We start from the raw sequence: 13,377 nt of genomic DNA on the forward strand, positions 1-13,377 counted from the left end.
AAACCCTGTAGGAGGACCATCAGTCTCCATTAACCTAGACCCTTGATATCTCTCAGACACTGTACCACCAACCAGGCAGCATACACCAGCTGATATGACTCCTCCAACATACATACAGTAGAGGACTGTCGGGTCTGGATTTAGTCAGAGAAGATGCACCTAACCTTCAAGAGACTAAAGATCCCATGGAATTTAGAGATCTGGTGGAGTGGGTGGTGGGGGTTGGGGGATGGGGGTGGGGAATGGGGACATCCTTGTGGAGACAGAGGTGGAGAGGAGATATGGGATGTGGAATAGTCAGAGAGTGGACCAGAAGGGGAATAAAATCTTGAGTTTAAAATAAATTAAAAAAAAAAAGAATTGTTTTTGCTATTCTGGGATTTTTGCCTTTCCAGATGAATGTGAGAATTGTTCTTTCCATGTCATTGAAGAATTCTGTTGGGATTTTGGTGGTGATTGCATTGAATATGAAGATTGCCTTTGGTAGAATGGGCATTTTTACTATATTAATTCTCCCAATCTATGAGCATGGGAGATCTCTCCATTTTCTGAGATCTTCTTTGATTTCTTTCTCGGGAGACTTGAAGTTATTGTCATACAGGTCTTTCACTTGTTTGGTTAGAGTTACTCCAAGATATTTTATATTATTTGTGGCTATTGTGATGGAAGTTGTTTCCCTAATTTCTTTTTCAGTCTGTTTATCACTTGTATAAAGGAAGGCTACTGATTTATTTATTTGAGTTAATTTTATATCCAGGCACTTTGCTGAAGCTGTTTAACAGCTGGAGAAATTCTCTGTAGAATTTTTGGGGTCACTTATGTATACTAATATATCTTCTGCAAATAGTGATGATACCTTTATTTCTTCTTTGCTAATTTGTATCCCCTTGATCTCTTTTTGTTGTGTTATTGTTGTAGTTAGCACTTCGAGTACTGTATTGAATATATTGAATAGATATGGGGAGAGTGAGCAACTTTGTTTTATCCCTGATTTTAGCTGGATTGCTTCAAGGATGGCTGGTGGGATTGCAAACTGGTACAACCACTCTAGAAATCAATCTGGAGTTTCCTCAGAAAATTGAAAATAGATCTTCCTGAAGACTCAGTAAAACCACTCTTGGGAATATACCCAAACGGTTCTCAACCATACAACAGGAACAAGTCCTCTACTATGTCTTTTGCAGTCTTATTTGGAATACGCAGAAGCGGGAAACAGCCCAGATGTACCTCCACTGAAGAGTGGATACAGAAAATGCAGTTCCTTTACATAATGTAATACTTTAAGAATAATGTAGCCGGGCGTGGTAGTGCATGCCCTTAATCCCAGTACTCAGGAGGCAGAGGCAGACAGATTTCTGAGTTCCAGGCCAGTCTGTTCTACAAAGTGAGTTCAAGGACAGCCAGGGCTACACAGAGAAACCCTGTCTTGAAAAACCAAAAACAGGGGGCTGGAGAGATGGCTCAGTGGTTAAGAACACCGACTGCTCTTCCGAAGGTCCTGAGTTCAAATCCCAGCAACCACATGGTGGCTCACAACCATCCATAGTGAGATCTGACACCCTCTTTGGGTGCATCTGACGACAGCTACAGTGTACTTACATATAATAAATATATAAATCTTAAAAAAAAAAAAGAAAAACCAAAAACAAACAAACAAACACAAAAAAACAAAAAAAGAAAACCAAAATCAAACAAACAAACAAACAAACAACAACAAAACCCCAAAACAACAACAACAACAACAACAAACCCAAAAAAAGAATAATGTAAATTTTGCAGGCAAATAGATGGAACTAGAAAATATCATCCTGAGTGAGGTAATCCAGTCCCAAAAGTATATGCATGGCATGTAGTTATTGGTAAGTGGATATTAGCCAAAAAGTACAGAATGCCCATGGTACAACTCACAGTCCATAAGAAGTTTAACAAGCAGGCAGATCCAAGTGAGAATGACTCAATTCTACTTAGAAGAGGAAACAAAATAATCAAGGGAGGCAGAGGAAGGAAGGAACCTGGGATGGAAAAGGAAGGGGGAAGGGAGAAGGGGAGCAGGATCAGGCTAGAGGGTGCAGAGGAGAAGCCCAGAGGGCTAGGAGAATGAATTGAAATATACTGTCTCAGGGTGAGAGCTGGAGCAACCCTCTTAAATGTCCATGAAACCTAGGAGGTTAGATTTTTCTGGACACAATAGGGGTGACCGTAGCCAAAATGCCTAACAGTGGGGAGAGGGAACTTGAAGAGTCTACCTCCAGTAGATAGACAGGGCCCCAAGTGGAGGGACAGTTTACCAAACCACAGGCAAAATTTCTGACCCAGTGACCTTCTGTTCTTGTGTAAAAGAACTGAAGGACAAAACAGGAGAAGAGACTGAAGGAAAGGCTGTCCAGTGAGTGGTCCAGTTTGTGATACATCTCAAAAGGGGGCACCAAGACCTGACACTATTACTGATGCTTTGTGTGTTTACAGATAGGAGGCTTGCATGGCCGTCCTCTGAGGCCCTACCAGCACCTGACTGAGATAGTTGCAATTACACTCACCCACTGGACTGAAACTGGGGACCAATCTGAGGAATTAAGGGAAGGACTGAAAGACCTGAAGCAGGAGGTAAGCACATAGGAAGACCAGCTGTGTCAACTAACCCGGACACCTTGGAGGTCCCAGAGAATGAGTCATCAACCAGACAGCATACACAGCATGGTGTGATAGTAAAATATATAGAATATGTATATATCTTATGAAGCGAAATAGAATTTGTATATTATAATTTAACTGAACCAGAAATTAATAAAATTAAATTTCTTCCCCGGTGCAGTTATTTACAAGACATTTGTGTTCAGTTCATTTTCCAATTTTGGAATACTTTACTGCTCTATTGTCTGTTTTAAATATTTCATTGGTATATAGTCCATAGTCCATATACTACATAATTGACAATTGACAGTGAGCCAATTGTTTCAGTTTTAGTATATCCACACACCGTATACAGTTTACATTATCTATTTCTAGAACAATATTTGGAACATGCCCAATTGTGGTCCCTCCAACATATATTCCACTTCCAGTTCCTGGAAAACTTCAAAAACAATCTTTTTACTACTATAAATGGTGAAGAGACTTTACCACTAAGAAGTCTAACAAACACAGAAAGTCTTATCAAGTATATTTTATGTTAAGTAATGTAATTAGGGGATAGAAATACATGTTTCAGTGATTAAGAGCATTTTTAACTATTGTGGAGGAATGAGTTAGGTTTTTAGCAAAAACATGACAGCTCATAACAATCTGTAAGTATAATTTCTGGCTGTCAGATACCCTCTTCTGATCTTCATGTGCATCTGAGACACATATGATGCACATATGTAAGGCAAGCAATACACTCTTAAATATTAACTACATATAAGGTTTTAAAAATTATTACACGAACAATAATGTAAATGTAAGTGATTTATTTTGAGGAAAATATTTAATTACATATATTATTATAGGGAATATAGAGGAATGTGAATTAAAATTGGAGTGACAATTTCTCCTGTCCATTTTGGGTATATCAACATTAATTTGTTGAAAGGCATCTTAAATAGTTTTATTATAGTAAAATGATATTTTTTAGTTTATTTGATTTTAACAAAAAAAGTATGTCTCTGTCTCCCTCTTGTTTCTCTCTCCATCTCTCTCTGTCCCTTCTTTAAAACTTTCAGCTTTGACTTTCCCCTCCACTGCTCAATCACAGGGTCTAGTCTTATCTGATCAATTAAGATTTCATCTGACCTCACCTGAGTATGGGCAACATACTCTTGAGGGAACAGAAAAAACTTAAACAGCAATCCACATCAGCTGATCATGGGAAATTTACTAATGCAAGTAAGACAACTGAATAGAAATTGATACCAAGTTACTCTTTGCCCAGTAAGTAGGTCATTTCTGGGCCAAAAAGGAAAGAAACATTTAATTCAAGATAAAATATCCAACAATGAAATGAAAAGAAAGCTTTATTAACATTTATAATTAACCAAGATATATTACTTTTAAAAGTATATACCCTTATTTATTCAGGAGCTGGCTTTAAATGAGAACCCTTTATCCAAAGATGAAAATTCGAGTAACAACACAAACTAAATGACATAATAATAATAGCAACAGAGGGTGAGAGTCTAAAGCAGGTATCTGTTGTTTGCATTTGTACATTTAGACACTAATTATTGACTGGAGTGTTATGGACACAAATTGAATGATTCTAATATACCTGATTATTGCCAAACAACAACAACAGAAGTTGTTTTCACTTTCTAACATTCACTTTGAATATACCAACTTTATTTATGGACACCTTTTTTTAAAACTAGATGCAAAGTTGAGGGATTTTAGATGTGAAGAGTTTGATGAGCCCTGTTGTATTTTCTCTATTCAAGAAAAAAAATAGGTGTTAAGGTGCTCTCTACAAATTCAAAATGCTGGCTTCTTTATTCTTTATTAGACTGAAGACTAAGGAGAGTAATTGTTTTCATTATACCCAATTCTCAGTAGGAAATATTTCAAAACTTGTATACAAGAGAATCTATATTAAAAAACTTAAACAGTCTCAGAATATTCTATTCGTTTTGTGATGTGACACAGAATTTCACCCAGGCCACAAGTTAATATTGATTACCTTCTTCAGAGCCCCCTTCACATCCTTATTTCTCAAACTGTAGATGAGTGGATTTAACATAGGAATCACAACTGTGTAGAAAACAGAGGCCATTTTGTCTGTGTCCATGGAGTAAAGTGAGCTGGGTTGGAAATACATGAAAAGAGTTCCATGAAAAATGGCCACAGCCATGAGATGGGAGGTACAGGTGGAAAATGCTTTGCGCCTGCCCTCAGCAGAGTTCATCCTGCAGATGGTCGCAATGATGTAGCAGTAGGAGAGAAGGATGTGGAAAATGCTACACCCTATCACGAGTGTACTAAATATAAAGAGCAGTATTTCATTGATGGATGTATCTGAGCAGGAGAGGGCCAGCAAGGGTGGAAGGTCACAGGAAAAGTGGTTGATGACATTTGAATTGCAGAAGGACAGTTGGAATGTACAGGATGTGTGGACTGCTGAATCCACCAAGCCTACTGCATAGGCAACAGCCACAAGCTGGATGTAGAGCTTCGTGGACATTGTAGTTGTATAGAGCAGGGGATTGCAGATGGCAACATAACAATCATAGGCCATGACAGCTAGGATGAGACATTCTGTATCTCCAAAGACCCCTAAAAAGTACATCTGAAGAGCACATAAATTGCAAGGAATCCTCTTTTCTTTCAACAAGAAATCAGCCAGCATCTTTGGAGAGATAATGGTGGAATAGCAGATGTCACAAAAGGAGAGATTGCTCATGAAATAGTACATAGGTGTGTGAAGCCTGCTGTCCAACTTGATCAGCAGGATCATCCCTAGATTAGCAATTACAGTTATGCCGTAAACAAGGAAGAACAATGCAAAGAGGCCCTGTTGCACATCCTGCCTGCCAGAAAGTCCTAACAAGACAAAATCAGTAAAAACAGTGATGATCTCAAATGTCATTTTTACATCTGGATAAACCCTGGATTTCAATAAAGAAAGAAAAGTTAACAGTTGTAATTTTTCTGTGTTCATAATCAGACTCTCGGTCTTTTCTGTTAACAGGCAGAAAATTGATAAAGTCAAATGTGTATGAATTAGACTATTGGAAGTGTATTTAACTCAATGTTCATTAGTGAGAAAATTAGAGCATTTCTTGTATCTGCATAGGTCTCTTTAGAATACATAGCACATAGTCATCCAAATTTATCCACATGATGTCCAAACAAATATCATTGCACTAAAAGAATGTTTCCCCCCTCTATATATAGGCTAGGAAGTAGATATTTTCAGATACCCAGGCAATGTTTCTCCTATCAGCTTATGAAGCTGATGAAATTGGTATCTTGAGATAAAATTGTTATATTACATTTATAAAAACCATCACTATGTCCTCTAAAATGAATATGTATAATTAAGTATGGATACCGAAAGTAACCTTTTCTATCTCTTCATTCTCTAAACTTGTAGAGCATTCTTCAGTGTGACACAGGCATTTGCAGGAAAATTCACATACTTTACTGAGAAAAACTCAAGTTGATCTCTGGTTTCAAAGAGCTACATTTACTATGACTTGGATCTGAGAATTGAGATCCATTGAATTAAACAGAGAGATTGTGGGAAAGTAGACAAAAAGATTTTTGGATGTAGAAATCCTGAGTACAAAGACAAGACTTTGTCAGAAACAGCACTCTACCCTAGTCATGCTGCTAGCAGAGGTGGTCAAATGAGCACTAAAACAGATGATCAGACAACGAAGTTGTAATAAAGCAGAATCTTCATACCCTGCACACCTATACACCATGTATAAACAGACAATGAGAAAACTAGCTGCAGTTCATTCTCTCAGAGTCCAGATTTGTGTCTTAGCATTGTGCCTTCCCAAGTCCCCAGTCTTTGTTACACTACTTTACTCTGTCCTTATTTCTTTTTGCCTTTCATGAAGACTTTTCTTTTCTTTTCTTTTCTTTTCTTTTCTTTTCTTTTCTTTTCTTTTCTTTTCTTTCTCTCTTTCTCTCTCTCTCTCTCTCTCTCTTTCTGTCTCTCTCTCTCTCTCTCTCTCTTTCTCTTTCTTTCTTTCTTTCTTTCTTTCTTTCTTTCTTTCTTTCTTTCTTTCTTTCTTTCTTTCTTTCTTTCTTTTGAGACAGGGCTTCTCTGTGTAGCCCTGGCTACCTCTGCCTCTTTTTATTTTTTGATCTTGCCCTAGTTTATTTATAAGAACAGCATAGGACACTGGTCATCTGCAAATAGTGTGTGGGGAAGTGTGTCACAGCAGTCTGTCTGTCTTCACACTGGTAGGAGCCTTTTCTATGGGGCCTTCACAGGGGCCTGGGCACCTTTGGGAGCCTGAGCTGGAGCTGAAGCCTGGGCCTTAGCTGGAGCTTTGTCCTCTGCCTTGGTTTGGACCTTAGGTTTTGGTTGGCAGAGCCTCTGACCCTTGGCCATGTAGCTTCGAATCTGCTTCCCAAGCTTACGGTGAGCAATGAAAGCAGCCGCTTGAGTTTGGGGCCTTTTGGCATCTTGGGCTTGATGGCCTGAGGCTTCACCAGGGCCTTGATGGCCTCTGCGCGCGCACTCACTGCCTTTGCATTGTTGGCCTGCATCTTCTTCTTCTTTTTTTTTTTTTTTAAAGATTTATTTATTTATTATATGTAAGTACACTGTAGCTGTCTTAAGACACTCCAGAAGAGGGCGCCAGATCTTGTTACGGATGGTTGTGAGCCACCATGTGGTTGCTGGGATTTGAACTCAGGACCTGAGCAGTCAGTGCTCTTAACCACTAAACCATCTCTCCAGCCTTGATCTGTGCTTTTAAAAGTTAACTATTCCTAGGAAATTCTTCCAATTAGTGTCCATGTTTCATTGTTTCATTGTTGCATGCTAGCAAACCAAAACCCTACATATATAAATGAAACTTAAGAGAACATTTGGTTGTAGTTTGGAATATCTACATTAACACAGAAAGTTCATATATATATGAACTTATATATAAATATATAAGATTGAAGCATGATTAATAAAATACATGTATAAGAAATCTGAAAATTTTCATGTAGCTCTCAAACTTCTAAAACTTGAATAGTTTTAAGCATCTTTCTCAGCATCATCTTTAAAATAATTATTTCATATAATGCATTTATAACATTTAATATACATTAAAAATCACATGTCTATTATTAAAGTACTAAATGGAATTTGCTAACTTCCCTTTCTATCTTAATACATTTTTCCCTCTCCCATTATTTTCTTAAACATTAATATGCTTAGTATATAAAGCAGACATCTCTCTTGTTTCACACCAGCCTTCATATGTATATTTGTTGCAAGTGAAAAAAAAAAAGAGAAAAAAAAAGAAACCTATAATGTACATTTGAAAACCAGCAAAGATGTCTGTACCTGATCCAGGACTAGAGATGTTAGTGGATATAGTTCTGTCCACACACAGATTCATCACTTTATGGAATTCTCTGAGTTATGAGCCTGTCAGCCTGCCCCTGAGTGCACAAGATTTTGTCTCTTAGGAATAAGAGGAAGTTAAAATAACAGGATTAAGGTTGAGATTTCAAACAATCAACATGATTGAAGAGCATTCCTATTATCAATCTTTAAACATTTTTATGTAGGTAATTCCCAAACTTAGCATTAGCAAATTGACTTCAATTAATTTGGTACTCATTACTTTTTGATCATCACTCATAATATATATTTTAATGTTATAAAATAGGGAACTATTATATATCCATACACCTGTACAGATTTATGTTAACCCCCAAAATACAACAAACCATGCATTCATATTTACTTAGTGGATACAGGAAATTTCATTAGCTCATTGCCTAAAGATATATATATACACACTTATACTTATCTTAGGCAATATACTATATATATACATATACATATGTGTATATATATATACATATTGGAATTGATGGATATTTTTTCTTGTTCTGAAAATATATTTTTCTTACATAATATATCTGATTAACATTTCTACTCCCTCTCTTCTCTCAGTCTCTCTTCACATACCATGCCATATGAATTCAACTCATTTCTGTCTGTCAGAGAATAGGTCCCCCTAGGTTTTCTCTGTACTCTAGCACTTCAAGTCTCAGCAAGGCTAGGTGCTTCCTCTCCCATTGATTCCAGAGAAGGCAGCCCAGGTAGTAGAATATACCCCATTGACAGGCAACAGCTTTTGGGATAGCCCCAGCTCCAGTTGTTCAAGAAACAAATAAATCCAAATTGCACATCTACTACATAGGAATAGGAAGGTCTAGGTCCAGCCTATGTATGTTCTTGGTTGGTGGTTTAGATTCTGAGAGCGCTAAGGTTCCAGGTTAATTGACTCTGTTGGTCTTCTTGTAGAGTTCCTATCCCCTTCACGGCCTGCAAACCTTCATCTTATTCTGTATAAATTCCCAAACTCCATACACTGTTTGACTGTGGGTGTCTGTATCTCTCAGATTCAACTTCTGGGTGGAGCCTCTCACAGGACAACAGGCTCCTCTTTGCAAGTATAACAGAGTATCATTCACACGGTTAGGGACTGGTGGTTGCCCATAGGATGGGTAACAAGTTGGACTGGTGATTGATTGGCCATTCCCTCATTCTCTGCTCCCTTCCCCTTACCCGCATTATTTGTAGACTGGATTAATTTTGGGTTGAATGTTTTATAAGTGGATTGGTTACTGTCTCTCCACTGAGATTCTTATCTGCATATAGGAGTCTGTCTTTTCAGGTTCCATAGCCTCAATGTAGTGAGTCATAGCCCACATTGATTCTTATGTAGCTCCATTTTCCCAGGCCATGTACACACCTGGAAATGCCCCTATCTCCTCACCCCCATCAGTTGCAGATTTCTCTTCATTTTCATGGGATCTAACCATTTCTCCTGTCCTTTCTCACACCTGATCCTGAATCCCCCATTGCCATCACCATTCTCCCTCCCTCCCAGTTCCCTCTCTCCATCTGCCTCTTATGATGATGTTATTCCCCCTGTAAGTGAGAAGCAAGCTTCGTCACTTGGGCCTTCTTTCTTGTTCATCTTCTTTGGGTCTGTAGAGTGTGACATGGTTCTTGTATTTTATGGCTAATATCGATATATAACTGAGTACACACTGTGCATGCCCCTTTGGCACTGGGTTACCTCACTCAGGATGATATTTTCAAGTTCCATTCATTTGCCTGGAACATTCATGGTATCTTGGTTTTATACAAATTTTATCTTGGTTTTATACAAATAAAAGTGCTATGAAAATAATCAAACAATTGTCTTTGTGAGATGTTGGAGCATCTTTGGGTATATGCCTAAGAGTGGTATATCTAGGTCTTCAGATAGAACTATTCCAAGTTTTCTAAAGTGCTTGTACAAGCTTGCACTCCCACCAGCAATGCAAGCATCTTGCCCCTGTAGTACATTCTCTCCTGCATGTGCTGTCACTTGAGATTTTGATCTTAGCCATTCTGATGAGTGTAAGATGGTTGTTTTGATTTGCATTTTCCTGATGAAGAAAGACTTTGAACCTTTCTCTAAGTGCTTCTCGGCCACTTAGGATTCCTCTGTTGAGAATTCTCTGTTTATTTCTGTACCTCACTTTAAAAAAAAAAGATTTAATTATTTATAATATGTAAGTACACTGTAGCTGTCTTCAGACACCCCAGAAGAGGGCATCAGATCTCATTATATATGGTTGTGAGCCACCATGTGGTTGCTGGAATTTAAACTCAGGACCTTCAGAAGAGCAGTCAGTGATTTTAACTGCTGAGCCATCTCTCCAGCCCCTGCATCTCATTTTTTTAATTAGTTTATTTGGATTGTTGGTGTCTAACACTTTGAGTGCTCTGTAAAATTTGGATATTAGTCCTGTGTAGGATGTAGGGTTGGGGAACATTTTTTCCCAATCTGTAGGCTACCGATTTGTGCTGACAATGTCCTTTGTCTTACAAAAGCCTTGCAATTTCATGAGTTCCCATTATTAAATTTTGATCTTAGAGTCTGAGAGCTATTGATTGGTATTCTGCTCAGGAACTTGTCAACTGTAGTAACACATTCAAGGGTATCTTCCAGTTTCTCTTCTATGAGATTTAGCGTATCTTGAGGTCCTTGATTGACTTAGACTTGAGTTTTGTGCAGGTTGATCATTATGGATCTATTTTCATTATTCTACACGTAGATATCCAGTTAGTCCAGCATCATTTGTTGAAGATGCTTTCATTTTTTTCATTGTATGGTTTTAGCTTCTGTATCAAAAATCAAGTGTCCATAGATGTGTGGGCTTATTTCTGTTTTTCAAAATGTAAATCACACATACCTCAATCTGCGGTTATGTGTCTTAAATTCTCCCCTTGGGTCTGGGTTTTGTTTTATTGTTATGAAATTCCTTGGCTTCTACAAAGCCACGATAAATATGCTGTGATACTCTGTGATTTTTTGAATTATTTATTTATTAATATATAAGTACGCTGTAGCTGACTTCAGACACTCCAGAAAAGGGCGTCAGATCTCGTTATGGATGGTTGGGAGCCACCATATGGTTGCTGGGATTTGAATTCATGATCTTTGGAAGAGCAGTCAGTGCTCTTACCTGTTGAGCCATCTCACCAGCCTGATATTTTTATTTTGGAAAAAGTAAACTTATAACATTTGAAAAATGTTTTGTTGAGTTCTTTATATATTTTGTATATTAGCCCTCCATTGGATGTGGGGTTAGTGAAGATCTACATATTTTCCCAATATGTAGATTGCCAATTTGTCTTATTGTCTATGTCCTTTGCCTTACAGAAGCTTTTCAGTTTGAGGAGGTTCCATTTATCAATTATTGATCTTAGAGCCTGGGCCGTTAGAGTTCTGTTTAGGAAAAAAATTTCCCCATGTCAATGAGTTTGAGGCTCTTTGCCATTTTCTCTTCTATTAAATTCAGTGTTTTTGGTTTTGTGTTGAGGTCTTTGACAAATTTGGACTTGAGCTTTACGCAAGGTCACAAATATGGATCTATTTTCATTTTTTCTTTTTTTGTTGGGTATTTTCTTTATTTACATTATAAATGTTATCCCATTTCCCAGCCCTCCTCTCCCTGCCTTTATGAGGGTGTTCCCTTACCCACCCACACACTCCCCACCTACCTGCCCTCGAATTCGCCTACACTGGGGCATTGATCCTTCACAGGACCAAGGGTTTCTCCTCCCACTGACGACTGAAAAGGCCATCCTCTGCTACATATGCAGCTGGAGCCAAGGGTCCCTCCATGAGTCCTGATTTGATTGTTAGTCCCTTGGAGCTCTGAGGAGGGGTCTGCTTGGTTGATATTGTTGTTCCTCCTATGGGGCTGTAAGATCCTTCAGTTCTTTCGGTCCTTTCTCTAGCTCCTCCATTTGGGACCTTGTGCTCAGTCCAATGATTGGCTGAGAGTATCCACCTCTGTATTTGTCAGTTCTGGCAGAGCCTCTCTGGAGACAGCTATATCAGGCTCCATTTTTAAATAGGGTTATTTGATTTTCTGTAGTCTAACTCCTTGACAAGTTAATTGCATATGGATATTAGCCCTTTATCAGATGTAGGATTGGTAAAGATCTTTCCTCAATCTGTTCGTTGCTTTGTTCAAGTTGACAGATATGGATCTATTTTCATTTTTCTACATACTGATGGTCACTTAGATCGGTATCATTTTTTTTTCTTTTTCTTTTTCCATTGTATATTTTTGGTTTCTTTGTCTAAACTCAAGTTTTCATAACTGTGTAGTTTTATTTCTCGGTCTTCAATTTTACTCCATTGACCATCCTGTCTCTGTACCAATACCATGAACTTTTTAACCCTATTGCTATGTAGTTCAGCTTGAGGTTAGGGATGGTTAATTCCCCAGAAGTTCTTATATTGTTATATGTTAAGAATTGTTTTTTGGTATCCTGTTTTTTTTGTTTTTGTTTTTGTTTTTGTTTTTGTTTTTGTTTTTGTTTGTGTGTGTGTGTGTGTGTGTGTGTGTGTGTGTGTGTGGTTTTTCAAGACAGGGTTTCTCTGTGCAGCCCTGGCTGTCCTGGAGCTCACTTTGTAGACCAGGCTGGCCTCAAACTCAGAAATCTGCTTGCCTCTGCCTCCCGAGTGCTGGGGTTAAAGGCATGCGCCACCATGCCTGGCTTATTTTCCTATATGAAATTTAGAATTATTCTTTCTATGTCTTTGAAGAACTGTGTTGGAATTTTGATGGAGATTGTGTTGAATCTGTAGCTTGCTTTTGGTAGGAAGGCATTTTTTTCTATGTTAATTGTACCAATCCATAAGAATTGTATATCTCTCCATTTTCCAAGGTCTTCTTTGATTTCTTTCTTGAGAGACTTGAAGTTCTTCTCATACAGGTCTTTCACTTGTATGGTTGGAGTTATTCTAAGAAGCTAACCTCCAAAAAAAAGCCAACCAACACAATTAAAAATATTGGCTATAGAGATAAACAGAGAATTCACAACAGGGTAATTTCAAATGGCAAAGAAGCACTTAAAGAAGTGTTCAAAGTCCTTAGTGATCAGGGCAATGCAAATCAAAACAATCCTGAGATTCCACCTTACACCAATCAGAATGGCTAAGATCATAACCTCAGGTGACAGCACAATTTGATGAGGATGTGGAGAAAGGGGAACACTGCTGCATTGCTGGTGGGATTGCAAACTGGTACAATCACTCTGGAAATCAATCTAGAGATTCCTCAGAGAATTAGAAATACATCTATTGAAGACCCAGTTTATTACTCTTGGGCATATACCTAAAAGATGCCCCACCATACCACAGGTGCATG

General features: G+C 38.1%; 1 protein-coding gene across 1 annotated transcript; it reads right to left on the bottom strand.

Moving 5' to 3' along the window:
- Positions 1-4,618: 4,618 nt before the first annotated feature.
- Olfr1128 (olfactory receptor 1128) lies at positions 4,619-5,554 on the bottom strand. The gene has a single exon (NM_146349.2). It carries the CDS (start codon positions 5,552-5,554, stop codon positions 4,619-4,621), a length of 936 nt encoding a protein of 311 aa, NP_666461.2.
- Between the last annotated feature and the right edge of the window lie 7,823 nt (positions 5,555-13,377).

Source organism: Mus musculus, chromosome 2 (assembly GCF_000001635.26).
Source record: "Mus musculus strain C57BL/6J chromosome 2, GRCm38.p6 C57BL/6J".
Lineage (NCBI taxonomy): Eukaryota > Metazoa > Chordata > Mammalia > Rodentia > Muridae > Mus > Mus musculus.